General features: G+C 44.8%; 2 protein-coding genes across 5 annotated transcripts in view; one reads left to right on the top strand and one right to left on the bottom strand.

The window, feature by feature from the left end:
• Window positions 1–9256, top strand: part of ZNF106 (zinc finger protein 106) — a 54667-nt gene extending 45411 nt beyond the window's left edge. For all 3 annotated transcript variants that reach the window (XM_010848021.1, XM_010848018.1, XM_010848020.1), the window contains 7 exons: window positions 2–193; window positions 638–700; window positions 1385–1504; window positions 2038–2109; window positions 2927–2998; window positions 4783–4929; window positions 5370–9256. In XM_010848021.1, coding sequence (XP_010846323.1) covers window positions 2–193; window positions 638–700; window positions 1385–1504; window positions 2038–2109; window positions 2927–2998; window positions 4783–4929; window positions 5370–5426 — 723 coding nt within the window. In that variant the 3' untranslated portion in view covers window positions 5427–9256. The remainder of the gene's footprint in view (window position 1; window positions 194–637; window positions 701–1384; window positions 1505–2037; window positions 2110–2926; window positions 2999–4782; window positions 4930–5369) is intronic.
• Window positions 9257–9731: 475 nt separating this feature from the next.
• The window catches only part of CAPN3 (calpain 3, (p94)), a 56811-nt gene continuing 38980 nt past the window's right edge, over window positions 9732–27562 (bottom strand). The window contains exons 9-24 of one of the 2 annotated variants that reach the window (XM_010848013.1): window positions 25842–25919; window positions 22864–23024; window positions 21325–21494; window positions 20974–20985; window positions 20108–20316; window positions 19313–19349; window positions 17342–17359; window positions 13967–14080; window positions 12926–13003; window positions 12497–12554; window positions 12337–12401; window positions 11783–11851; window positions 11615–11693; window positions 11290–11406; window positions 10918–10976; window positions 9732–10385 (exon numbers count right to left, since the gene is read on the bottom strand). In XM_010848013.1, coding sequence (XP_010846315.1) covers window positions 10359–10385; window positions 10918–10976; window positions 11290–11406; window positions 11615–11693; window positions 11783–11851; window positions 12337–12401; window positions 12497–12554; window positions 12926–13003; window positions 13967–14080; window positions 17342–17359; window positions 19313–19349; window positions 20108–20316; window positions 20974–20985; window positions 21325–21494; window positions 22864–23024; window positions 25842–25919 — 1351 coding nt within the window. In that variant the 3' untranslated portion in view covers window positions 9732–10358. The other variant, XM_010848014.1, reaches the window with a different exon arrangement.

The following is a 27562-nucleotide window of genomic DNA, read 5'->3' as shown; positions in this document are numbered from 1 at the left end:
GAACAACAAACGACTTGAAATCTTTGAATGCCATGGCCCTCGGGCTGTCAGCTGTCTTGCCACAGCTCAGGAAGGTGCCCGAAAGTTGCTGGTTGTGGGTTCTTATGACTGTACCATTAGCGTACGCGATGCACGGAATGGATTGCTCCTTAGAACTCTGGAGGGCCACAGCAAAACCATCCTCTGCATGAAGGCAAGTATAAAACAGGAGTTCATTGTCTGGTGCAAACAGAAGAGTTCAAATGAAGTTTCCCATGTTTTCTAATGCCTTATTTAGAATACAGGAGGTTACAGTCCTTTTCCTTAGGCCTGGAATCACCACAGGACGTACTATTTTTTAGCATATTAATTGAGAGACAAATATCTTATAGAATGTAGATATACTCAAATGCTGTTCTAGGCTACTTTGTAATCATTCCAAAGAAGCAACAAACCCAATAATATGTTGTCAGTTCATCAGAGTATACTTATTGGCAGCACATAAATCAGAAAATTTGTCTGAGAAACTTATTTTATACCTCATTCATGCTCATCTCAAAATAGGGTGGAAACTAGACTTTGCCAATGTATATTACAAGTTAAAGGAAACCTCAGAACTTTATACTGAATCTCACTCACTGAATTTTTTTTCTTTAAGGTGGTGAATGACCTTGTGTTCAGTGGCTCCAGTGATCAGTCAGTCCATGCTCACAACATTCATGTAAGCCTTGTTGGTGTATCTTTAATAAAATGGTGGATAAAGCTTGAAGGGATTTCTCAGACCTCTTGCAATTTAAATTAAGCCTCCTTTCTAGTGAAAGACTTAATAATAATCCCTGTGCATAAGCTCTTGGATACTGTTAAGCACTATAGAAATCAAAATTCTTGGGGGCAGACTCAAAAGTTTACATCAGGTTTAGTTTGAATGTCTCATTTAAATGTGAGACATATTGAGCATCTGAGACTCTGAGAAAGTAGATATGATACATAGTTTAAAATAGCACAAATAGAAACGGCTGTGAGACTCTGCTTGGGTCATAGAGGCCACTTTTGAAGTTCAGTTCCTAGTCTGAACTTCTGAGGTTATTCAGCCTCAGGAACTTTTTGTCCAGATCCAGTGAAATGATAAAAGTGAATATACTTCGAACACTATAAAATACATACACACAGAGTTGTGACCCTTCTCTCTCTGTAACACTGGGTTCTCTCCATCAAGATACAGTGCATATATTTTATATAAGTAACAAATGCTTGTGAGAATACTTCACCTGTCTAAAATTAGTACAGCTACATGTGTGTACAAGTAGTCTCATCATTACCTCTTTTAGAATTACAGAATTATAAATCTCAAAAGTCAAGACTCTTAGAAATCAGTCTAGTGACTCTTGTCTCTCTTCTGATGCAGACTGGTGAGCTTGTCCGGATCTATAAAGGTCACAATCACGCAGTGACTGTGGTGAATATCCTAGGGAAAGTGATGGTGACTGCTTGCCTGGATAAATTTGTTCGTGTCTATGAGTTACAGGTAGAATTTAGATTCACTATTTTGTTTGAATGATTTGAAGAGATGGTCTGTTTGGATTTGGTGTGTATGTGGTTTGTTTTTTTTTAATATGGAAAGGCTGGGGTGGAACTCAGAAATCTGTGTTCTTCATAAGTGTTGTAGGTAATTATGAAGTAGTTTGGTCCTTGGACAGCACTTTCAGAAATACTGCCCTGAGATACCTGGTCAGGGTTTTCTGGAGGGCAGCTGTAGCCTGTCACATCTGTGTGGTTCTCTGTGTATAATTTCAGGTTTGAGACTTTGACACTACACAGAAATTGGTGGGGAATTTTCCCTCCCAATTACCAGCTCTTCCCTTGAGGAGGAGGACTTATTAAAAAGATTGCTGTTCGATTATGTTTCTGTTAACAAGTAACTGGTGCTTCAGCTTGATACCTGAGGTACAGTTTTAAACTTGCAAAAGCCTTCAGGGACTATGCTTATTAAACACAAGGTATAAATAACCTTGATTCTCTTCTCCGCGCCCCCCCCACCCCGCCCTGCATCCACTTAAGTCACATGATCGATTGCAAGTTTATGGAGGACACAAAGACATGATTATGTGTATGACCATCCATAAAAGTATGGTGAGTTTAATTTGCTGTGCCACATAATTTGCTTTTGAATGTGTTTACTAAAAATTCTACAGACTCTTAGTAATGTTACTACTTGTCACTTCCAAAAATGATATCTATTTTTGATATGCCTCATTATTGAATGTTTTCTATCTCTTGGTATTATAATATTGAGAAGTAACCCAGTAGTGCTCTTGAATATTAGATTTTTATTAAGAACTAAAATAGTTACAATAAAAATGTATAATACCACCATTGGATAGAAGATAAATTTAAGGTGTTTCCAAAAAAACAGGTGAATGGTGTTTTCTTCAGAGACATTATGATCTGGAAAACACATTGGAATAGAGTCAGGAGATTTGGTCATTGTGGCATGGTTATAGCAGACCTAAAAGTAGAAGCTAACTCATGTAACCCTACTAATCTTTGATTTATTTTATTTTTAAATTTTGAGGTTGAACCAGAATGGATATTTTTCTAACTTTAAGCTGTAGAGCCTTTGTCCCAGTGAAATTCAGAAGCCTGATATGTAATGCCCAGCAGAAGCCAGAGCTACACCAGTTAAAGTATAAGCAGTGCCTCTGAGCCCTACCACTTCTGCTCTCAACGACAGTCCCAAGAATGGCTTTCTAAGGAGCATAGCTTCCAAGTATCCAGACTAGAAGATGTATAAGATACTTTCCTATTATGGTACTCTGGGGCTGGTTTGGGTTTAGGTTTAAAGTTTCCTGTTGTAGTGCTACCAGCTTTTGACTCTTATTTTGAGGATGTTCATAGTAGTTTTATTGTGTGTTGTTTTAGTCTGATAATGATAAACATTTTTCTCTAGATTTATACTGGCTGTTATGATGGCAGTATTCAGGCCGTGAGGCTAAATCTGATGCAGAATTACCGCTGCTGGGTAAGAATTAAAACTGTTCTTGTCACCAGACTTAGATGTTGCCCAACCCCAGGCCAGTTTATAGATCTTCATTATCATTGGTTTAACATTTTCATATTGAGTCTTCCACCATAGGACAAATAAGCTTATTTTTTAAAAAGTGTATAAAATGCTTCTGTAATTTTATAGTGAAAGTTCAATCTTAAGGTTAGATACAAACTATGTTTAAGTGTCCATTCAGAGGTTATTTCCTTTGTGTTTTTTATTTTGCTTTATTACTATATTAATACATGCCTACAAAAACATCAGTAATACAGAAGTGTGTGAAAGAAAAGTAGAAGTGCTTATTTTCATAACCTGCCTACAATATTTTACCCATTCCTCAGGCATTTACATGTATTAGTAGTTTGGTTTGTTCATTGGTTTTTGAGAAGTAGACGAATAAAAATTTGCCCTCTTGAAGTTTTAAACCTCAGTTCACTAGACTAAATTTCATGGTTTTTATTTTAGAGTGGAGGATGGTGATTAAACCTCAAAACTTTCACACTGTTTCTTATAAACCTTAATTTATTTCATCAGTTCTAATAGTACTGACCAGAGAAGAGTGGCTGGCACTGAATTTTTTCCCCTAAACCCTAATCCCCTTTTCAGCATTGATGAACTGTATGCTCACATTTTAAAATTTGAGTTTAAATTTGTCTCTGGCCTAATTACTTTTCAGCTTTTTATACATCACTCTCTTTGATTTTTAGTATTCTCAGTGAAGACAGGCAAAATCTAGTAAAACAGTATCCAAAACATACTTAATCCAAACCAGTATCCAAAATAGACTTATCTAGAGAAATGAGGAAAATACCTTCTGGTTTTGAAGCTGGGGCTATAAAATAGTGTTTACAGAGGGAAAATTAAAAATTTCATTACTGTTTATAAATGAACTTGTTAGAATCATTTCTTAAAAGCCTGTAAGGAAAAAAAGCCAAAACAAAAGAGTGTTTATGCTTTCTGACTAACAATTGAAATATAGCCACATTTATAATACAGTAAAAAAAAAAAAAAAAAAGACTGATTCAAGTGATAAAAATTGTGAGTAAAGACAAGCTTCCTTGGCAGTTTTCTGCCAGTATTTCCACAAATGTAGTTTTCTTTATCATACATTTGTGTTTTCAAGTTTACAAGCCAACAATTCTTAGAATTGTTAAAAATAACTCAAGTATTACAGGAAAGCTCTTTGTCTTTTTAAATAAATGAACTGAGAAACTCTGTTTATGATGGCAAGATAAAGAATTATTATGGTTTAACATGCTCTATGACAACCTAGAGGGGTGGGATGGAGTGGGAGGTGGGAAGGAGGTTCAGGAGGAGTTCATACCATAGGCTCATACCATGAGCCATAGGTTCACACCTATGGCTGATTCATATTGATGTATGGCAGAAACCAACATAATATTGTAAAGCAATTATCCTTCAATTAAAAATAAATTTTTTAAAAAAGAATAAGTATAGTTTAAATTGAATTTTATTTAATTTGCCTGTCAGTATTTGCTAACAGCTTCATTATTTAAAGATGTAATGGCTACATTAGAGCTTTGCCTTCTCAAAATACTGAACTGTCAAAAGACTTCCTAGTCTTTTCAAAGTTTCTGAATAAATTCATGATTAATTTGGTTGCCTCTGGCTTTTTTGAATTTGCCAGCCAAGAATAAATTAAAGAATAGGGGCTTACTCATAGGCTACAATGAAGAATATTCTCATTGCATGTTTCCCGTACTCTTTATAACTTAACTCTTTCAATTCTCTCTCTCCAGTGGCATGGCTGCTCTCTGATATTTGGTGTTGTAGATCATTTAAAACAACATTTGCTGACTGACCATACAAATCCAAACTTTCAAACTCTGAAATGTCGCTGGAAGAACTGTGATGCTTTTTTTACTGCTAAGAAAGGATCCAAACAGGTATATCAGTGGGATTTGAGGTCAACCCGGGGTCATTGACTGCTCAGAGCAGGGTTCAGTAAACCTTTTTTGCCTTATTAGAATGTTCAGACTTGCAGTAAACAGGGAGAGTGTAAGGATTTCTCTTTTTATTATTATTATTATTCACAGATTTGAGAGATAGCTTAATGAGGTTTCAAGTGAAGAATTAGGTAGTTTTTGAGAAAAGTGCCTAAAGAGAATGTTTTCACTTGTTCCAATCCAGTAACTGAACCTAGAGGTTTATTACAGCATTCTTTTGTTAAGAACTCAAGTGCACAGTTCCATGTGAATTAAGAGTGATGGGTCCTAACTGCCTTTCATGGATCACAGATTAGACCTGGGAAGCTCTCCGTGGCTTTGACTTTCTTTTGACCTACTACCAACCTCTTTCTCATGGGTCCTTTTCCCTTTATTTCTAGGATGCTGCAGGACACATTGAACACCACGCTGAGGATGACAGCAAAATTGATTCATGAAGTTTTTTGCCTCCCATGTTGGGAAGTCTTTAGTTGAACTAATCTCATATCAGCCCCTTGCACAGGCCAATGTCCTCCTTTCTCCAGTGAATCAGGGAAGGAGAAAGTGGTTACTAGCCAGGCTTACTACTAGCATAAGTCTGGGCAGCTCTATGGGATGACAGGTTACACTTCTAAATTTTTGCTGGAGGTTTGTCAGATTTAAACAGATTTTTAAGGAGCTATACTCTTCTGGGACAGCATGGCATATAGTAATTTATGCTACTGGTGTTCTCCAGATGTTTATTAAAGACACAGATCTTAATTGGTTACCCAGTTTGACCCTAATCACACATGTATTTTATTGATTTCAGTTTGTGATTTTTAGTTTCTGTTCTTATGATGATTTAAACCAATAGTCACGTGTTTAAGTTCAAATTTGTTCAAATGTTAGGTTTTTAGGATCAGACTTAATTTCTCCTTAATTATTGCAATCAGTTAATTCTAACCACTGGGTATTTTAATTGGAAGCAAATATTTTCTTTTCTTAACAATTATGTACAATGTGTTTCAATATTCTCTTCTTAGATGGACAGAGCAGCCTTTAAATGCTAAAGGGACACACAGTAGATTTTTAACAGCTGGAGTAGCTGCTCTGCTGATTATATTTTAGGAGCTCAGGCAGCAGATCACATAATGACAAATCCTTGCAGACAATAATTCCTATTGAACCTCCGCAGACTTTGATAAAGTCCTCGGTTCAAGGCAATGCACAGACCTACCATCTACTTGGAGATCTCACTGTTAGACCTGGGTACTCCCTGCAGGTATTGGCAGGCTGTTCAAACTGGACGTGTGCCTTTGTCTTTCCAGGTTCTGACCCTCCAAACGGGCAGTGGGTTTGAAACCTTTTAGTTTGCTTCATTGCCAACCCCTCTCCCATTCTCTGGTTGTGCCTAGACTGACAGCAGCCATCATATAGTTCCTCTGGGCTCATGAGGTACTTTTTACCGACCCACAGTACACAAATGGGGGGAATCAGGATAAAGCATCTGAATATAGTTTTTAAGGCCTCAAGCAAACTTCTTAAAGACCAGTGTATTGCCTTCACCTCCCCCACTAAGCTGAGAAGGAAGGGTGGAGTGGGATGAAGGGAAAAGACCCTCCCTGTCCTTCAAGAGCAGCCAAATGAACAAAGCCTTGACACTGCTTTGTTTTTAAATTCTCTCTGGACTCTTAAGTGAAGCCATAGCGGTGTTACTTTCTAGCTTTTTGTTTCTGTGATCGTCAAAACTCTAAAAGATTCTACAGAGAGAGGGAGGAAAGGAGAGAGGAGCCGAGTGCCACATACCGAACTCCGGATGTGATGCCCACTCTTTCCTAGAGGAGAGCAGCCAGGTTTATCTCCACCCACCTTAGTGTACACAATTCTTCTCCCATGTCTTCACTCAGGCTTTAGGGCAGGGGAACTTCACCTGGGGTTCATGGATAGGTTTCATGAGGGTATCCAAAACCCCTGGAATTGAGTATAAGACTAAGTAGCTGTTCTTTTTTTCCAGGAAAGCCTCTGGTGGTTTTTATTAGATCCAAAAAAAAAAAAAAAGAACTAAGCTGGGAGATACATCTAGATAATGAATGGCCCCATGAATTATTTACTTCTGTCCTTATGAACGGCAGGACTCTTGTGTTGACCACATTACTGAGATTTGCATGATATTTGAGAGAGCAGAGAAGATCTTGTTGCATAAAGTTTATGTGTGCTGTTTCTGTCTGAGAACAAGCATTCCCTTCTCTTACCCCATTTCCTGTACACATGACCAGAGAAGCCAAGCTGTTCTGTGGGTTTGGGAATGGTGATTCCTAGGAAAGTACATTTGGATTTATTGCTAAACCTGGCATTTTCCTTAGGACTGTAGTGAACCCACATTCCTACATTGGCTGAGCAGTGTGCTGAGAAAGTCTTGCATGCTCTGTCACATAGGTGCCCTTCTGTTCTGCCTGAGGACATGTCTGAAAAGATGAGAGTGGTGGAGCCTATGTACAGCAGGAAGGGGATATATGAGGTGTTGGGCAGTTGTGGGGAACTGTTGTAGGTATGAACAGATTGATAGAATCAGTAAAAACTGATTTGAGCTTAACTTTGATAGAATCATGCACAGTCTATCTGCCTTTATGTATGCAGTTATGGATGTTTCTTGTACGTGTGTATGCGTGTGGGCACCTATACTTAATAATACTTCTCCCCATTTCACAGGAATTTTCTCTGAAGCCATAGCAATAATGTCTTTGTTTCAAGAATGCGTAAAACTCACTTAACACCAGGTTAGTGTACTGCCCTAAATGCACTGTTGTAGCCATCTGTTTAGAAATAAAGGCACCATAAGCGTCTTGGCTGCTTATGGTTGTGTGTTATTACTTTTAAGTGTCTTCAAAGTTATGCAGAAGTCTTTTTTTTAAGTCTTCTATAATGTCTTGGCTGATTCTGGCCTTCTCTTCCCTCTCAGATTAGAGCAGTGGTTCAGGGCTTTGTGTTTGCTCTGATATTTCACACTTAGTGGAGGAAGGAAATTGTTACATGATGTGACAAAACACAACTCATTTCTTCTAAGGAATCGAATGTTATTTTTAATTACTTGTGTTTACTTCTGACAACAGAAGCCAAGAAAACCATAGCATAAATCCTTTTGTGTGTATATGCTAGTGTTTTAATGGCAGTTTGTTCTGATGAAATATCAGTGACTTCAAGTTTTATCATGAAGTTTTTAATCAGGTTCAAAATTTTGGCATGCGACTCTACTCAATATAAAGCAGTTAAACACAATGCAAACAAAGGGTTATCTTGACCTGATGTTACTTGAATTTGAGAGAACGTCATTATTACTACACTCCTGCTTTCGTGGAGAATTTTTTTTTCTGCCTCAGAAGTTGAGTGTTTAGCTCCTGAACTACCTATAATTTGTAGGCAACATTATTGCTATTTAAGTGATTATTTGCCTAACAAAGGGTTTTTTGTTTTTCTCTTTTTGGTAGATTATACAGTGGTCAACTTTAGTGACTAGGAATGTGGATGATTTGGTGGGAGTAGGTGTACAATACTTAGCGGAATGGTAATGGTATATTTTATGGAAGAGGTCCATTTGAGGGGAAATCAAACTATATTGTGAAGTGGGATTTAAGTAGCACGCCCTCTCAGGTTTGCCGTTCATATACGCTGACTTATAAATTTTGTACCTGTTACCTAAAGGAGAGCGCCTAAAAACTGTTAAGGCCATGCCTGCCACATTGTTACAACAGTGATTTTTATCCCAGCCGCAAATCCTCAGGATCTTGAGGATTTCAGAGATGCTGTCTGAGGGTCAGAAACAAGCTGTGGTATAGGTGGTTTGGGTTATACTGAGTTCCATACATCAGTGGATGTGAAATCTTGATTAAACCAAACCTACTACTAATCAGACAGTAACCACTAACCTCACTTCCAACCCCCAACTATGTGGCCTTGCTGGGTCACCTGGTGACTAACATTTCCCAGATTTCTTCTGAATTCACAGTTGAATTAGCCCAGTTGAATTGGGGGAGAAGGAAGCAAGGAGGAAAGGCTGTTGAGGACCTTTTCTGCTGCTTCAGAGAAGTACATGCCCTCGAGCTGCGCCAGTGCCCTTGGTGTCTTGATTTTTTTTTTTAATTGACTATGGATTAGAAGACTGAAATCAGATGACATTTGACTGCAAAATGTTTATAAGCAAATAGTTTAGCCTTCTTACATTTTGGTATAAAGCTGTGAACTTCCTAACTTTGTAAAGCAACATATAAAGCAAATATAAGAGGAAAATAAAGTACTTTTACTAATTGTTTATTTTTGTTACCTTATCTACATATTCACGGCCAACCCTTTTCCATGTTGATATAGAGATCAAGAAGGAAATTGGGTGGAAAATGCAAGATGGTTATAGATCATGGTCCAGATAAGCACGGCACACACCTTCATTTAAGGGTTTGTCCAAGGTCATACAGTAGGTCAGTGTTAGTAGAGGAGCTCTGCATCGTTACAGTCAGCTAACTTGCCCCTCCAGTTAATAGGTGACCCATTTTGTCTACACCCAACAGCTATTCCCCTTCCTTTCCTGTATCTTGGAAAGTATTTGAGTGATTTCTGTGCTCAAGAAATAGCAAAAAGGCATGATTAAAGTGGGGTTTTGGATTTGTGTGTGTGTGTGTGTGTATTTTCCATTGCTGTATTCTGAAACTATAGCTCTATACCCAATGGGTGAGATTGGAGCTACTCAGTCTTGCTGTAGCTCTCAATGTGAGAAAACAAAACACATCAAACCAGCAAAACATATGCCTTTATTTAGATGAACATTTTTTTCAGAATGCAACCTAACTTATGAGTTAGATAACCCAAAATGTCCAAACCTCTTTTCACTGAACTAGTTTACTCCAGAGCAGGCCCGTCCTGAAACAGTCAGGCAGAACCAAGTGCTCATTGTGTTGCTGTCCCATGGGTGGGAGAACACAGAGATAATGGGGGGGGACACGGGGTGGGGGGATCTAGCACCAGGAAGCACTGAGTGCCATTGGCAAATGCTTCTGCAAACAGCTGCAAGCATCTAAGGAGAGTACTTGTCTTCAGAGCTGAGGCCATCAGACTCCAAGCAAAGCTCTCACTGGCCTGTGGCTAGCGGAAGCAGACAGAGGCACTTGGCTCCATGTGGCACAGGGACAACACAGCTCTCCCTTCCCCATTCCTTAACCGAAGGGTCAGGCTGGGCCTGACAAATGGACAGACGCCCTAAGTCTGGGAGGGAAGTGAGTAGAGGAGGAACTAGACTGATGAGGTGCCTGGAGGCTTCCTGGGGGTGCAGCAACTGTGTCCTTTGAGGTAAGTGACTAGCTCTGTTGGGTGAAATTGAAATCCTGAGTGATCCTCCATGCCTTGGATGTGGCCAGCTTGGTTCAGGCATACATGGTGAGCTGCAGCCACTGCAAGAGGAAGTCCCAAGATCAGAATGCACATGAGACAAAAGAGCCAAGCCCTACATATCTAAAACATAGAAGAAAAGGCCAGTCCCAGCATGCCAGACACGGAAGATTTCCTGAGAAGCATCCTTCCCACAGATCTCCCCTAGAAAGTACAGATTTTCCAGCATAAAGTCATAACTGAGGCTTCCTTAGAGCCTTCCCCCACTATGCGTTCCCCATGACCACATCCTGCTGAGCTCTGAGCTTCCCTTTATGTTCCTTTCCCATCCCATCCAATCCCATCCCTCCACCTCAAATTTTTTTTTTTTTTTTAATCAGGGCCTCACAGGGGGCCCCGGCTCTCAGCGGCCTCCGCCTCCTCCCGGTCCATGGGGTCGAGGCCCCAACCTCCGCTCCCCTCACCCGGAGGAGGAGGAAAAGGAAGAAGCGAATGCGGGCTCCCCACTCGGACAGCTCGCTCTCGTCTCAGCTGCCCTGGACCGCCTCCACCTCAAATTTTAAAGTGCGCGGGGAGTGTACTGTTAGGCTTTACCTCGAGAACATTGAGTTTGATGATACCGTCCCCATCCTTGTCAAATGCATTGAAAGCTCCTGCTCGGAAGAATGCACAGACCAGAGGCCAGTTACAGGTGCTCCCCCCCACCCCCGACCACTCCACCTTTTCTTAAGAGGACCATGTGCCCGGTGCTGCCCTTCAGCACCAAAATAGGCCAAAATATCACCAATAACTGCCCCTTGCCATCCCATTCTGAGCCTAAAGAGGGCCTCTTCACCTTTGTTCAGCCTGAACAGTAGATGGGTTTGTCCAGGGTCATATAGTAAAGTCAGTTAGTGGAGATTCCCTCCACCATAGGAGAGGGAGCAGGAAGGGCCTAAGAAAGCAGAAGGGTAGCTGTCCACTTACTGAACATGCCCTCCAGCCTGACAAAGCAGCAGATGAAACTGTCGAAGTCAATATTCATGTACTTGTCTGCATAGCGCATGGTAATGATATCGTAGAGCTGGTTGTTGAGGTGGAAGCCTGTTGGGGAGAGCACAGGAGAGGAGATGGGGGTGAGTCCTCAGGCCTGCTTGCTTTCTCCTTAGAACCTCCTTGTCACACTGTGGCCTAGGAGAGGAGAACAAGAAGCCCTTTCTCTGGTAGGGCCCCAGTGGCCCAGTCCTCCCCTCTCATCCCTGCTCCTACCACCTCCCATCCGCATCCTGGCCACCCCATTTCTTCCCCATACCTGCATCTTTGACTGCATTGCGCATCTCGTAGCTGTTGATGGTGCCAGATTGGTCTGTGTCATAGTGTTTGAAAATTTTCTGGCAATAGAAAATTTGAGGACAGAGGTCATACACTCAACCTCTGAATTAGTCCCTTCCTTACTCCCACCCTTGTTCTCTCCTCCCACCTGCCACGTCTTAATCTTCTTCCAGAGGTGATGAAACTCTTGCAGGTTCAGTCTCCCAGAGCCATCTGTCTGGAGGAAGGAGGTCAGGGCTACAGGGCACATAGCAAAATCCTCCTGGCTTGGGAGCAGGCCTTCTGAGGGGCTGTGCAAGGGAGGTCCTCTATAGAAGGGCTTCGCCCAGGATATCCACCCTTGTCCTGACCTAGTGTTTAACACACACACACACACACCCCCCGCCCCATGCTTCCCTAGTCAGAATCAGTGCCTGCTCTAGAACCCAGGGAACCTTTCTCTTAAAGACCACTCTGAGGTAGGGCCTCAGAATCCCAGGCCTGAGGTTGAGAGCAGGGGCCAGTGTTCTCCCAACTGTGCTTCCTCCAACAGCTCCTTAAAGAGCAGCAGCCAGGAAGTTCAGCACAGGGCCTCCTTAAATCTTTCCTTGAGCATGAATTTGGGCCCCTCTGCTTGACTGGGCCCCCCTCATTGTTGCCCTAGCCCCAGGAGACTACACAGGGGCTGCTAACAGGGCTGGGAAAGGGTGGCAGTAAGGATACGTCCATGAGGGCGATCATGCTACGGCAGGACTCCAGCGTGAAGCCTTGTGTCTTCAGGTCCTTATCTGAGAGGTATGGAGAAGAGTGAGGAGCTGCCTTCAGATAGCTGGACACACACTGCCCAACTGCCCACCTGCCCCTGCAGAATTAAGCTGCTCACGTTTGTTCACAACTCTGTTAAGGACGTTCTTGAGCTCATCTGCGCAGATCTCCATGTCCTGAGGAGGAAAGGGGAAGAGAATCGTGGCTCAAGAGTGCAGCAGCTGGTGGAGCATAGGCTTTGCGAATCAAATCCCAGCCGTCCATGCTTGTATAGTCCATGACAGGGCTGTTCTGTCATGGGGAAGCTGGGGCTTTTTTGAGGAAGACCCTGTACCTTCAGCTGTCTAGAGAGCAGTGGGCCCACCCAGTGGGTGTGTCGGTCTAGAACTCAAAGGACTTCACTTGTGGATTCCTGTGCTACACTCATATACCCTGTTTCCATCAAAAACCAAAATGACCTCCACTGAACAATAATGAAATAACTGGCAAATTGAGCAGTTCATCAAGGAGAGGAGTGTCTGAGTGAGTCAGAGTTGGAGGTACTCACATCGCCTGCTATCTGCCTGAAAATATTCCGGAATTGCCGCTGTTCCTCACTTTCCTGGTCGGTGTTGCCGGGCTCTAGCTGTGGAGGCACAAAGGAAAACTGGTTGGCAGGGACCGGGGAGATGGACAAACCCGAGAGGAAAGTTCCTTCTGGGCTGAAGGAGCCAGGGTGACTAAACCAGCCATAGGTGGCAGCAGGAGCTGGGTACAGAGTCAATGCTCTTCTTTCTTGGTTGAACCTACTGATCTGGAGTAAGAATCATCTGGGCCCCAAGGACCCTTCACTCTGTACCTCCCCAGCCTAGCCAGAGGAGGTATATCAGCTGTGCAGACATGTAGACAGCCCCCTTGGTCCTCTTTCCCCCATCTGCACCAGCTGGAGCCCTCTCCTCCTTTTACAGCCTGACCATCCCAACCAAACCAGCCCCAGCAGGATGAAGCAGACCAGACCAATCTGATACCTCCAGCCATTTCTGCCATCAAGGCCAAATCCTCAGAGGACCCTCATCCCCTCCCCCGCCATTGCATGGGCACCACCGGACAGAGATGTCCCTGGGTTTATCTGGAATCTTGCCTGCTAGTCTCACCTCCTATATACTTTATATGACCTCCTGTCCTCACTCCAATCTAACACTGTCCCCTGAGCTCTGGAGGACTCCACCTCTGGTGTCACCCCCCTCCCACTACTGTTCTTTATCTTCCCTGTTAATGACACCAGGAAATGAGCTGTTCTGTCTCAGTGTCTGTCACAGGCTTTGCATCCCTCTTCTCTCATCATCCTGGCTGGATGGGCTCCAGCAGGGAAGCTCAGCCCATCCTTCCCAGGACCAGCTTGGTGTGGCAGCCAATCCCAAGACATTCATCCAAGCAGCACCCCAAATTTTAGGAGAATTTGATGAGGGAAAATGTCAGTGGGACAAACCTAAACCTCTGGATGTTAAAGGGACACCCCACCCCTATGGCTCCTCCAACCCCCATGCACTCCAAGAGCACAGGCCTCAGTTGTGTGCAGGCCACCCCACTCATGCACATGCTCAGAAACCTGTGGGGATTTTGCTTGCTTATCAGGGCTTGTGTTGTCTTTTCCCTCCTCTGTTTCCTGGTCCACACCCAGCTCCTTGTTGCTGTTTGCTCGGTCTGAAACAAAGATGATGGGCTGGAGAGAAGAGGGGAGTGGGGAGGGGGCAGGAAGGAAACAAGGATTACTGGCTGAGTGGGCACATGAAGCAACCTCTCTCCTGGAGCAGCTTTGTCCAGTGAGGAGGGAAAGAGCAGAGCTGGGACTTCTTGAACCTCCGTTCAAGCTCCATCTCTGCCACTAACAAGCTGTGTGACTTGAGGAAAGATGCTTGATCTCTCTGGACCTAAGTTTCTTATCTCCTTGTAGAGTTATGAGGATTAAACATGGTAGTTAGTACATGTGAAAATGCTAAGAATCCTAAAAGCAGCATGGTATAGTGCAGTGATTTTCAAGTATTTTGTAGATTTTTTTTTCCAAATGGAAACCTTGTTCAAATTAAATTCCCCCAGAAGCTCTAAAAACTGAGCTTCTCTGCTTAATGAAGAGGGCAGAGCTCTTTTCCCTTGACACCCCCACATCACCATGGCAGCTACTAAGGCTTCTCCAAGGAACCTCTAGGACTTGGCAGAGGACACATTGAGGAAAGAACTGATTATCTACATGGTCACTGAGTTGGGTCAGAATACTTGACTGGAGTCGCAGCCATGCCCCTCACATATGAAAAATATCCTCTGGCCTGAGTTTACTCGTCCATTAATGGGGATGATAAAAACTGCTTTGCCCTTTTCATGGGGCTCTTGTGGGGATCACACAGTTACTGAATGTATAATTGTACTGGAAAAACATTTAAGATGATGCCCAAATATAAGGGGTATTTGTCAGACATGCTCATGCAAGTGAGGAGAATGTGAAAGGGTGGAGAGCGGCTGCCATGCTGTGGTGGCACTGGTTGGGGTATACATCCCATTGAGAAAGCCGGAGGAGGAAGGCAAGGCTCCTGGTAGCGGTGCAGAGAACAAGGGGACAAGCAAAATCTCTCAGTGCATAAGAGTTCCTGAGCACTCTTGAGTTCCCATTTGCTTTTCCATACTGTTCCTCTAGGGCAGCACGAATGGACAGACCATGGAGAGAGCTTCCCCAGCTTGGGCTCCCAGCAGGCCCCAAATACCTTGGCTTGCTCTTCTTTCCAAGAAAGGGGTATTGTTCAAGTAACTGATACCTGTAGGGAATCTCAGAGCAAGTGTGGCTAGCAGTCTGAGGGGGGAAGTGTGACCATGGGGCATCCCTACCAGGCACACAACTTGGGGCCCAAGCATGGGTCTGGGCCACACAGGCCATGGAGTGTAAAGGTCTGGTACCAGAGAGCTGAGGGCAATAAACATGGGTTCAGAACAAATATGGTTTCCAGTTCAAGTTTCCCCACTCGTTAGTGGTGTGTCCTCAGACAAGGACTTCTGAATCTTTATCGTCTATAAAAGAGGGATCCTGACAGCACCTACCTTGTAGACACTGTTGTAACTGAACACAATGTATATTTTACCCCCAGCACAGGGCCTGAATATGCAGTTGGTGCTTGGTGAATGTCAGCTCTGGTCTGCACTAGCTTGGAGGACCCCTATGATGGATCTTTCCAGATGCTGTCATGAACACTAACACCAAACCTTGTCTGATGGCCTTTGGCTATTGCTCCATTGGTGTGAGGATGCCCAAAGGTCAGTCATTTCTGGATAGCACTCTGGGTGGTCAAACCAAAGTTGTAAAAGGGGTAACATTATTGTAGGCATTACTGCCCTGGAGACCACGGGGGAAGTTATCAGGTGAAAGGAGCAAGGATGGGGTTGATTGTAATCTCGAGTTCCAAAATTACACATAAAAGCTTTCCTCTGAGGCCCCTGAGATGCTCTTAGCATGCATGGTTAGCTTTAGTGATGATGTCCCTGCAGCACAGTGGTCTTAACCAGGACACCCAGGAGGGCAAGCTCCCCAGGTAGCTCTCCTTATCTTTCCCCCTGAAACCAGTCAAGTTGAGCAGCTCCTCTGGGGCCACGCATGTGAAGCTTCGCTTCCCCTCTCCCCTTCCCCATCTGGACATGCACAGCAAGCAGAGTCCATCAGGGCCCATGACTTTGAGGGGCTTAGTTCAGAGAGAGAGGTCACTATCTAGGAGGGAGTTGGCAACCTGCTTCACCTGGAATGAGAGCCCTGGCAGTGACAGCCACTCTGGGTGTCCTCTGCCACCCCCTTCCCCAGAAGGCTAAGGAAAAAGGAGTAGGGAGCAGGCAGGGAAAACAGGAGGAAGGAGTTGTCCTGTCTGCAGAGCAGGCACTGGTGTCGGAAGACAAGGCCCTCCCCCGCACTGACATGGAAATCCTCACACAACTCTGTCACTGCTCCCTGAGGACCAAGGCCCGTTGCCATTCCTGCAAGAATCAAGTCTGAGCTTAGCTTAGTCACACCCACTTCTGAGAAAGAAGAGGTTCTCCTGTAGGTTTTTGCAGGACCCCCATGTCAGGCCCATTTTCACTGGTTGGCCATCCTCCCTTTCTCTTCTAAGCAGGCAGTAAAGTGTGGTGGTTCAGAGCACAGACTGCGGAGCCAGACCTCCTGGTTCCAGGGTGACTCTGCCACTGGCTGTGTGGTCTTGGGCATGTTGGTCAATCTGTCTGTACCTTTCCTTCCTCTGAAAATGAAGGTAATCATAGTACAGGCATCCCTTGCTTTATCATGCTTCGCAGATACTGCATTTTTTACAAACTGAAAGTTTGTGGCAATTCCATCTTGAGTAAGTCTAACCAGTGCCATTTTCTGAACAGCATTGTGTGCTTTGTGTCTGTGTCACATTTTGGTAATTCTTACGATATTTCAAACTTTCTCATTACTATCTTATGGTGATATGCAGTCAGTATTCTTTGATGTTACTACTACAACTTGCTGAAGGCTCAGATGATGATCAGCATTTTTTAGCAATAAAGTATTTTTAATTAAGGCACATACTTTTTTTCTTTAGTATTAATGCTATTTCACACTTAATAGACTATAGTATAGTGCAGACAAAACTTTCATATGCACTGGAAAACCAAAAACTTCCTGTGACTTGGTTTATTCTGATACTCGCTTTTTTGCAGTGTTCTGGAACTGAACCCACAATCTCTCTGAGTTCTGCGTGTACCAATCTCATAGAGTTGTTGTGAGGATGGAGAGAATCCACGGAAAGCACCTACAAGAGTGGCTGGCTCATAGCCTCCACTCGGCAAGTATAAGCTATCAGTGCTCTGTACCCATAGCTGCCAGAGGAGCTCAGGGAAGGAGGTGGAGGGCTGGGGAGAGGAGGCAGGTCCAGTGCACACATGCTCACTCTTACACACACTGTGTGCCCACTCACCCTGTTACACCCACCTTGTTTTTTTTCTTTTTCTGTACAAGAAAAGAAAATAATAAATGCAAGATAAGTGAAAAGCAAGTTCCCAGAAAGCCCAGTGGCTTTTGGCTACCCTGTGAACCTGGTCCTCAGTGTCGGGTGAGGTTCATAAATCTGGGTCATGTGGAGCCAAACGGGCCTGGAGGGTACAGGGAGAAGAGAATTCTCCAGGCCCAGACACAGGGCTGATACGGCTTTGCTTTTATAGTCCATTCTGCCATTGGTCGTGGCCAAGGAAGGGGAGCTTCTGGCAGATGTTTTGTATTTTTTCATGAAGTTGATTACTAAAACACCCCAAAAGTAGGCTCACCTAAACTGGCCTGAAAATGAATTTTATTTGATTTATAGTTTTTGGTTTTTCATTAAAATTAGAAGGTCAGGGCTTCCCTGGTGGCTCAGACAATAGAGTCCACCTGCAATGCAGGATACCCAGGTCTGATCCCTGGATCGGGAAGATCCCCTGGGGAAGGAAATGGCGACTCACTCCAGTATTCTTGCCTAGAGAATTCCATGGACAAAGAAGCCTGGCAGGCTACAGTCTGTGGAGTTGCACACAGTCAGACACGACTGAGTGACTAACACTTTCACTTTTACTGGCAGCCTGCACGGATCTGTGACCCCCTGTGACAGCAATCTGAGGAGCTGAGAGCAGCTGCTCTGCATCCCCAGATTGCCACAGTCACCATCACTCCAGTTGTCTGAAGCCAAGAGGACCACAGGCAACTGTACCCGCACAGGGACACCAAAAGCCTCACACGTGCCCGCTCTGCTCCGTTAGGTGACATATGAATTCAGGTAAGCTTTTGAGTTTGCTGCACCTAATAAATACGCTACACTGATTACCGACATCCAAAAGATAAGAATAGCACCAAATGCACTTAATACTAAAACCAACGTCTGTGCTAATTCAAAAGGCCCTTGGGGATCTGCCAGTAGCACAGGGTTGGGATTAGAACCATGAGTGTCACTACCCAGAAGACAATTCAGTGGGGGTATTTATGCTGTCCTCTTATTGGCCCAGGACACACCCGCAGAGCACAAGGGACTATTTATTCACCAAAACCCAAAGTCCAAGGCAGTCATAAAACTCCTCTACATGGAGACTCCAGCAGACACCAGCCCTTTGCTTCTAACCCTGGGCCTCCCATCCCCAGGGACAGGCCTCGGCATGGGGTAGGGGAGAGAGCCTGACTCCACTCAGAGAATCTGGTTGTGAGTTCCAGCCTTGCCACTTACAAGCTTTGTGAACTCAAAGAAACCACTTAACCTCTGCTTAATCCACTTAACCCACTGAGCCTCTGCTTCCTTACTTGAAAACCACGGATAATAACCTTATTACATGTCATAAATCTTTCAAGGATCAGAGAGATGACACATGTGAGAAGTACCCTGAAGATGTAAAACATATGAACAATAGCCATTTAAGGGCCTGTGCTATTCCAGACCCTTCATGTACATGATCTCATCGATTCAAACCTCACCAAAGCCCTGTGAGGCATGTATTATTAATATCACCCCTATTTTACAGAGTAGGAAACTGAGTCAGAAGGGGTTACATAACTTGTCTAGGTCACCAGGCTGGCAGGTGGAGGACGTGGGTTTTGACACTGACTCCAGAGCTGGTGTGGTGCTGCTTTTTTTCTGTGTGAGATTCTAACTCATAAATCCAGTGCAGGCTGCAGCTGTTGTCACCCCTTCCGTGGCCTTGGTCCCTCCCTCTAATTGCTCAAACTGCTTTTCCTTCTAGGACTCTCCTCTGTCCTTCCAGCCCCTAGACTGACTAAATGGCCCCAGGACACAAGTCCCATGACTTCAGGCCATGCCACGCAGAAGTTGCAGTAACACAGGGTAATGGCTCTGCACACCCCAGACTCCCATGTCCCACTGCTACCCCTCCATCACCCGCCTGTTCCCTGGCCCTTTTCACATGTGAGAGCCAAACCACTCACCACTGGCCGATCCACAGAGATTGTATTCTCAACTTCCCTGTGAGGAACACAAACAAGAGGGGGTCTCAGTGTCACCAAGAACAAGTAGGAAGCAGAGGGCTTTTGCTCAGGCCACCTGGCTTCTCAGAGCCAAGTCTGGACTGACCTCAAGAGAACCCCAGGGACTAATATCCCCTACCACAGGTGCCATTCCCTGAAGCCAAGTGCAGACACAGGGCTTCTTTTTGGCTTTGTCTAGGTTTCCCAGATGCATGACCCAGACACCTATTCATGGACCTTATGTTTCGTTTAGGGACAGAGGTCAAAGTGGCAAGGGCCTATGAACTTATCTCCAGTGACAAAGAGGGCAGGATGTGGCCTTGCTGGCTTCCCCGGTCATCATACCTAAAAGTTCAGTCACCCCTCAACTGCTCCTATCCTTCTTCCCACTTTATTTTTTCTCCTTATCACTTATGTAAATCTAATATACTCTATACACTTTTTTTCTATTACATTGTCATCTCATGCTAAAATGTTAAATTCCACGAAGGCAGGGATTTCTGTTTAATTCATTGCTCTGTTCTTAGTGCCTAGAAGAGTGCCTGGGACAAAGCAGGTGCTCAGTAGCTATCTGTGGGATGAATGGGTGGGCGGATGGATGTAGGGGAGATGTTCCCAGTGGCTCAGGAACAGGGGAAGAGGTCCTGGTCAACAGGACTCCTGGAGAGACCTGTCCGGTTATCTCACACCTCTAGTCTCTGGTATGGGTCATGTGGGCTCTTAGGGACAGGTGGGGAAAGCCAGGCTGGGACTCACTCAGAGAGGTTCCTCTTTTCCGAGAAGACCCGGAGGATGAACTCGCCCTCCTGGTGGGGCTCGTAAGTGGAGGGCACAATGACGTACTCGCTGGGAGGCAGGCGGAAGCGCTCAGACACCTCCCGCATGTTGATGTAGGTTCTGCTCCTAGCCTTGGAGGCATTGTACAGGAAGAAGTCCTTCTGCAGGTGCTGCTTGTTGCCGTGCATCTAAGGGAGAGAAGAGCCCAAGGTACCTCAGCCCCTTGGGAGGGACACCCTGTCCTGCTCACAGTCCTCCTCCAGAGGGGTCCTCCTTCCCAACTCCCTGGTCACTCATTTCATAGTCACAACCTACCAGCTTCCAATTCCCAAGGCCTCGAATAGCTCAACATCCCTGGAGCTCCCTACCCCATATCCTCTTCCTTTTCTGCTGTGATCCAGAAGTGAAGGTCAAGTCTGGCATCCCCCACTCAGGGTCACTTACCAGAATTGCTGCTGCTCAGCTCCAGAACACCTCTGGACTGGGGAAAGACCCCAGGGAGGCAGGGGTGGGGGTTGTGGACTGGGTCTGAGGGAGGTGATTCCTCCACCCCCAAAGAAGGCGATCAGCCTCACAATGTGTCTGTGTGATTCTGTGTGTGAGTGTGAGCAAGCATGTGAGCGTGTAATGGTCTCTGGTGGGCAAGGGGAAGGGCATGTTGTGGGGTGGGGGTCAGGAGGCCATGCAATGGCCCGAGGACCTGCTCTGGAGTTAGGTAAGGTGGGCCAGGCCCTCTCCTATCACAGTCCTGCCCCCAAACCCCACAGGAGGTGCCCTGATGTGCCCCAGGCGGACCCAGGACCCTGGTAACGCTGCACACACTGCTGGCTGCTCCACTTCTATACCTCTTTGGGAACCTTGGGGAGAAACAGAAAAGGAAGGTGCTCAGATTTTTGTGGATTTCAGGTCTTAATCGGGATGGAAACTTGCCAAAGGGCATGCTAGCAATCGTAGAGCAAATGAGGGGCTCTAATGCCCCATGTACCTACCTGGACAGCCCCAGCCCCACCCCACCTCCCCTAGGTGGGTTCTTCCCCCACTGGTTACAAACTTCTAAGAGGTTCTGACTCAAGTGGGCCTGATATCAGTAGTTTTGGGGGGTACTGGATGTTGGGGAAACTGGGGAACCCCTCAGGAAGCCCCCTGAAAGCCTCTTCCCTAAAGAGGCGGTCTGAAGCTCGTCAGGGACGGCACACCTCGTAGATGGCGAAACCGATGGTGAAGAGGTTAGCCCCCAGCTTCCGGTCCTTCCTCCGGTTCTTCTGCATCAGAGCCACCAGGAAACTACAGATCACCTCAGAATCATCAGGGTCGTCGTCCTCCTCTAGGAGCTTCAGACGGTACTGTGGGTTGGTCCAGAAAGTGTCTGTGCCCCCCCAAAAGGAATTGCACTTTCAGATCTGCCTCTCAGAGAAAGGAAAGGACAGGAGATGAGACGGAGGGAACCTATTCATCTCTAGCCTCCTCATCTACATGCTCAAATATGTATGAAAAATAAAAAATATCCAGGCATTTATTTAATTTGGTGTGTGTGTTGGTGGGGGCGGGTAGCCTTTTTACCTTTATACAGATGGACCTGCACTGATTGGCTATGTGGCTCCTCCTTCCTCTGTGAATTTTCATTCTCTGTCTTTGCTGATGGCTTCACTTTTCTCACCTACTCCTTCAGTGTTACTAGTCTCTGGGATTTGGTCCTGGGCCTCTTCTCTCACGTCCCTAGGCTGTCTTATCCACTCCTACTTTCTAACTGCTCCCTACATGCTCTTGACTCCTAAGCTGTAGATCCCAGCTTCAATCTCTCTTTTGACTCCTTCCCGTCATCCCTTCTTTCTTCCTTCCCTCCTTTCCTTCCTCTCGTCTTTCCATCCTTCTTTCCTTCCACAAATACATACTGAGTCCCTGTCATAGAGCCAAGTGCCATTTTTATCTGTGCATCGAGTTCTCTTTCATGCATCTTCACCTGGATATTCTACACATGCCTCAGACTTCCCATGTCCCAAAGTAAACTCCTCTGCAGAAGCCCACAACCAACTCTGTCAAAAACAAAAAACCTTCTTTTTTTTTTCTCCTGTGCATTTCATGTTATGTCATTGACATCATCTACTCAGGCTCCCAATGAGAGAATTTTGAAGTCATTCTTCCTTCTCCAGATCAACCAATATTTCCTTCCCTCAACCTGCCCCTTCTCCCCATCTCTGCTGCTCCTGACTTGGTCTTCGCTTTCATCATCTCTGGCTTAAACTCTTGTAGCTGCTGCTAACTCAGTTCTCCAGTTCAATCCTCAGCATAATGAACACAGTCCTGTTCTGACATAATAACCTGCCTAAAAGTTGTTACCAGCTCCTTAATGTAAGCTACTCAGAATGGAGATTTCCTTCTCAGTAATGTTGTTATTGTTGTTTGGTCACTGTCGTGTCTCTTTGTGATGTCACGGACTATAGCCCACCAGTCTCCTCTGTCCATAGAATTTTCCCAAGTAAGAATACTGGAGTGGGTTGCCATTTCCTTCTCAAGGGGATCTTCCTGACCCAGGGATCAAACCTGCAACTCCTGCACTGGCAGGCAGATTCTTTACCATAGAGCCACCAGGGAAGTCACCTCTCAGTAAAATGGGGACAGTTTAATAAGACATTGCATGTCTGGAAGTTAGTAAAGACTCAGCAGATGCTAGTTAATATTATTCTGCCTGGAACTTGTTCTGCTTGGACCCTTTCCCCATCCAGAGCATCTCCCACCTGGGAAGTTGCGGCAGCCTCCGGCAGAGCAGCCCCTCACCCAGCGGCCCTCGTTCACGGACACTGTCCAAGTCTGAAGCTTGTCGGACTCCAGGGCATCAGCTGTGAGGTTGCAGATCTCCAGCTTTGTGAAATGGTAGATAAAATCATCGTAGGACATCCTGAGAGGTTAGAAGAAGAGAGAGAACTATTTGGGAGGCTGGGAAAGGTAAGAATGCAGGGCTAACACAGTACAATGAAATAGTCCAGAGCAGCTTAGTCATGGTCCTAGAGAGGACCCTGTCCTTCCTTTCTTAGGGTCAACACTGTGTCAGTTCTTTTTTTACATTTTTATTTATTTATTTATTTTAAATTTGGCCTTGCCATGTGGCTTTCAGATAGTTCCTGACCAGGGATTGAACCTATGTCCTCTGCAGCAGAAGTACAGAGTCCTAAGCACTAGACTGCCAGGGAAGTCCCAACACTGTCAGTTCTGATGTATCTCTTGCATTAAACAACTCAAACTCATGCATTCTTGCTGGAAGAGCTTGGCAGCAATTCAGTTCTCCACAGTGGTCCTGTGTGCCCCTCCACTGGGCCTAAGCACTGTACCAGGCACAGGGGAGGGGTAGTCGGGGAAGCACAGACAATTAAGCAAGCAATTTTAAAGGTGATGAGTGATGTTGAGCATCTTTTCATGTGTTTGTTAGCCATCTGTATGTCTTCTTTGGAGAAATGTCTGTTTACTTCTTTGGACCACTTTTTGATTGGGTCTTTTATTTTTATGGAATTGGGCTGCAGGAGTTGCTTGTATATTTTTGAGATTAATTCTTTGTCCATTGCTTCATTTGCTATTATTTTCTCCCATTCTGAAGGCTGTCTTTTCACCTTGCCTATAGTTTCCTTTGTTGTGCAGAAGCTTTTAATTTTAATTAGGTCCCATTTGTTTATTTTTGCTTTTATTTCCAATATTCTGGGAGGTGGATCATAGAGGATCCTGCTGTGGTTTATGTCAGAGAGTGTTTTGCCTGTGTTTTCCTCTAGGAGTTTTATAGTTTCTGGTCTTATGTTTAGATCTTTAATCTATTTTGAGTTTGTTTTTGTGTATGGTGTTAGAAAGTGTTCTAGTTTCATTCTTTTACAAGTGGTTGACCAGTTTTCCCAGCACCACTTGTTAAAGAGATTGTCTTTTCTCCATTTTATATACTTGCCTCCTTTGTCAAAGATAAGGTGTCCACAGGTGCGTGGATTTATCTCTGGGCTTTCTATTTTGTTCCATTGATCTATATTTCTGTCTTTGTGCCAGTACCATCCTGTCTTGATGACTGGGGCTTTGTAGTAGAGACTTAAGTCAGGCAGGTCGATTCCTCCAGTTCCATTCTTCTTTCTCAAGATTGCTTTGGCTATTTGAGGTTTTTTTGTATTTCCATACAAATTGTGAAGTTATTTGTTCTAGTTCTCTGAAAAATACTGTTGATAGCTTGATAGGGATTGCATTGAATCTATAGATTGCTTTGGGTAGTATACTCATTTTCACTATATTGATTCTTCTGGTCCATGAACACAGTATATTTCTCCATCTATTTGTGCCCTCTTTGATTTCTTTCACCAGTGTTTTATAGTTTTCTATAGAAGACATACTGATGGCTAACAAACACATGAAAAGATGCTCAACATCACTCATTATCAGAGAAATGCAAATCAAAACCACAATGAGGCACCATTTCATGCCAGTCAGAATGGCTGCTATCCAAAAATCTACATGCAATAAATGCTGGAGAGGGTGTGGAGAAAAGGGAACCCTCTTACACTATTGGTGAGAATGCAAACTAGTACAGCCACTATAGAGAACAGTGTGGAGATTACTTAAAAAACTGGAAACAGACCTTCCATATAACCCAGCAATCCCACTGCTGGGCATACATACTGAGGAAACCAGAATTGAAAGAGATACATGTACCCCAATGTTCATTGCAGCACTGTTTATAATAGCCAGGACATTGAAACAACCTAGATGTCCATCAGCAGATGAATGGATAAGAAAGCTGTGGTGCATATACACAATGGAATATTACTCAGCCATTAAAAAGAATACATTTGAATCGGTTCTAATGAGGTGGATGAAACTGGAGCCTATTACACAGAGTGAAGTAAGCTAGAAAGAAAAACACCAATACGCTATACTAATGCATATATATGGAATTTGGAAAGACGGTAACAATAACCCTGTATGTGAGACAGCAAAAGAGACACAGATGTATTGAACAGTCTTTTGGACTCTGTGGGAGAGGGTGAGGGTGGGATGATATGGGAGAATGTCATTGAAACATGTAAATTATCATAACTGAAACGAATCGCCAGTCCAGGTTCGATGCATAATACAGGGTGCTCGGGGCTGGTGCACTGGGATGACCCAGAGGGATGGGATGGGGAGGGAGGTGGGAGGGGGGTTCAGGATGGGGAACACATGTAGACCCATGGTGGATTCAAGTCAATGTATGGCAAAACCAATACAATATTGTAAAGTAAAATAAATAAATTAATTAAAAAAATAAAGATGATGAGTATCACAAATTAATCCCAATCCTGAGGAAAACAAGTGGGTCCAGAAGAAAGTTCCCTTTAATCTGAGACTTGAAGGCTCAGTAGAAATGATCAGAGTGAGGGTGAGAGTGGCATTGAGTGAGCTGAGTAACTAGGGCTTCACCTAGTTACTCCACCAAGGCCAGAGCAAGTGGCCGGAGCAGTGCGTGTGGTGGAGTGTCACAAAACCACAGGAGCCATAGTGCAGTGGCTTGGTCCGGGCCTGGTCATCACCATAACTCTCAGGCTGCTCTCAAAACCCTCAATCTTGCCGGGTCTCTGGCTGGATTTGGAGAATAGGGCTCAGATGTCCCAAGGGCTGGAATCTGACAGCCACTTTCTGGGGTTGGAGATTTGAGATTTCAGTGCCCACCCCATCCCTTACCCTTCAGAGTCCTCTTGGGTCCTGGACTCACCAGAACTCTCCATCCTCAGTGACCTGGTGCTGCAAACGGGCCTTCTCGTCCTTGTCCACATAGCTCCAGTCCTTCCAGCTGGAGGGATGATGGAGGTGTGATAAAAGGGAAAAGAAAGGGAAGGCCTGATATGAGCTGGGCCAGGAGGTGTCAGAGAAATATGAACAAAATAGCTCCTCTCCCAACTGCAGCCAGTGTGAACCACCAAAATGCAAATCTGACCTGATACCCCATAATCGCTTCCCACCATCCTCAGGATTAAGACCAAGCTTTTAAAATGGTTTATGAGGGCCTGACTTTTCTCTGATTAAAACTTTAACCATTCCTCACCCTTTCAAGTTAGGAGCTGGGCCTGGAAATAGGTAACTTGTGATTTCAATTTAATTATACCAGTACTAGCTGTAACCCTGGGCAAGTCACTTCACCTGTCACAGTTTCTGTTTTCTCAACTGCAAAAGGGAAATGATTATGTCACCTACTCACAGTGCTGTGATGAGCAAGAGATGAAATATTGCATGTAAAACTTTTAGAACAGGCCCATCATCTAATAAGTAACTGTCTGAGTTACTGAGAAAAAGACTAAACAGGTAAACTTCTCCTTCCTCCTGCCACCCCACAAAACATCCCAGTTTTGTATTTTTTAAGGGCTGGGCAGTTTTACACACTCTCTCCCAAAGGAGGAGGAACTAAAGCACCTTTGTGAGGAGAATGAAGCTAAACTAGATTGTCTCTGGAGAGGTTAGGGATTGAAGAAGTGCTTGGAATCAGGGAATACCGGAGGGGAGATGGAGATTCCTGAGACCAGCAGGAGGGACACAGTGGGTGGGGGAGGGAACTCTCCTTGAGTGACCGAGGCTGAGTCCCACTTGCCACCAGTCCCTGAAGTGGAGGAGTTGGCAGAAAGTGGACCCCAAGATCTGAGACTGGAGAATATAGCGAGGGTCCCTGTGGGTGACTGGGATCAGTGGGCTGGTAGACTTATGCGGTACCAGGGACCCTTCCAGAGAAGAGAACCCAGTTCAAATGCCATCCCTCCAGGCAACCTTTTGCTACCTTCCTGTCCCCTCAAACTATGAGAAGGGCTCCTGCTTTGTGACCCTAACTATAGCATTTATCTCAATGATTAGTGTTTTTCTGTCCTTCCCACTAGACCTTAAGGCCTATAGGGCAGGGTCTGAATCTCTGTGTTCATTTCTAAGTCCCCAGACAGAAGCATGGGGCCTGACACATACTGCACAATGAGGTGTCTGGGATTTGTCACACGGATAAGAGAAGGGAATAGTAAGGAGACCAGGATCAGCACCTTATTGGTCTACCCAGCAAAGTTGCCTATTCACAGAATGCCCCCAGTGCTTAGGATTGTGCCTGGGATTCAGTAAGTGCTCAACACATACTTGCTAAGTGAATGAATGGCCGAACAAGCCAGTAATTACGGTGCCCTGAGATGAGAGGTATGTTAAAATTAGCACAGGGGCTGAGGGTACCCACAGCCTGGTTGTGGTCCTTCTCAGCTAAGGGGTCCTGCTCTGCCCCCTTGGGAATAAAGGAGCTCCAGGGCCCACTCTCCCTGCAGAGAGGCAGTCAGGAGCCAGCGATTGGGGTGGAACAATAAAGGCTTTGTGAAGGTTCTGGAGCCTTCACAATAGCTTCCTCCCTCTGTGTGCTGTTTTAGCTGCTTCCAGTCACTTGCTCCCAGTAATAAGTAGTACAATTCTTTCAAA

The sequence above is a fragment of the Bison bison genome, unplaced genomic scaffold (genome assembly GCF_000754665.1).
Source record: "Bison bison bison isolate TAMUID 2011002044 unplaced genomic scaffold, Bison_UMD1.0 scf7180017864259, whole genome shotgun sequence".
NCBI lineage: Eukaryota > Metazoa > Chordata > Mammalia > Artiodactyla > Bovidae > Bison > Bison bison.
The sequence above is the reverse complement of the archived record's forward strand: the minus strand, read 5'-3'. Positions and strand labels throughout refer to the sequence as shown.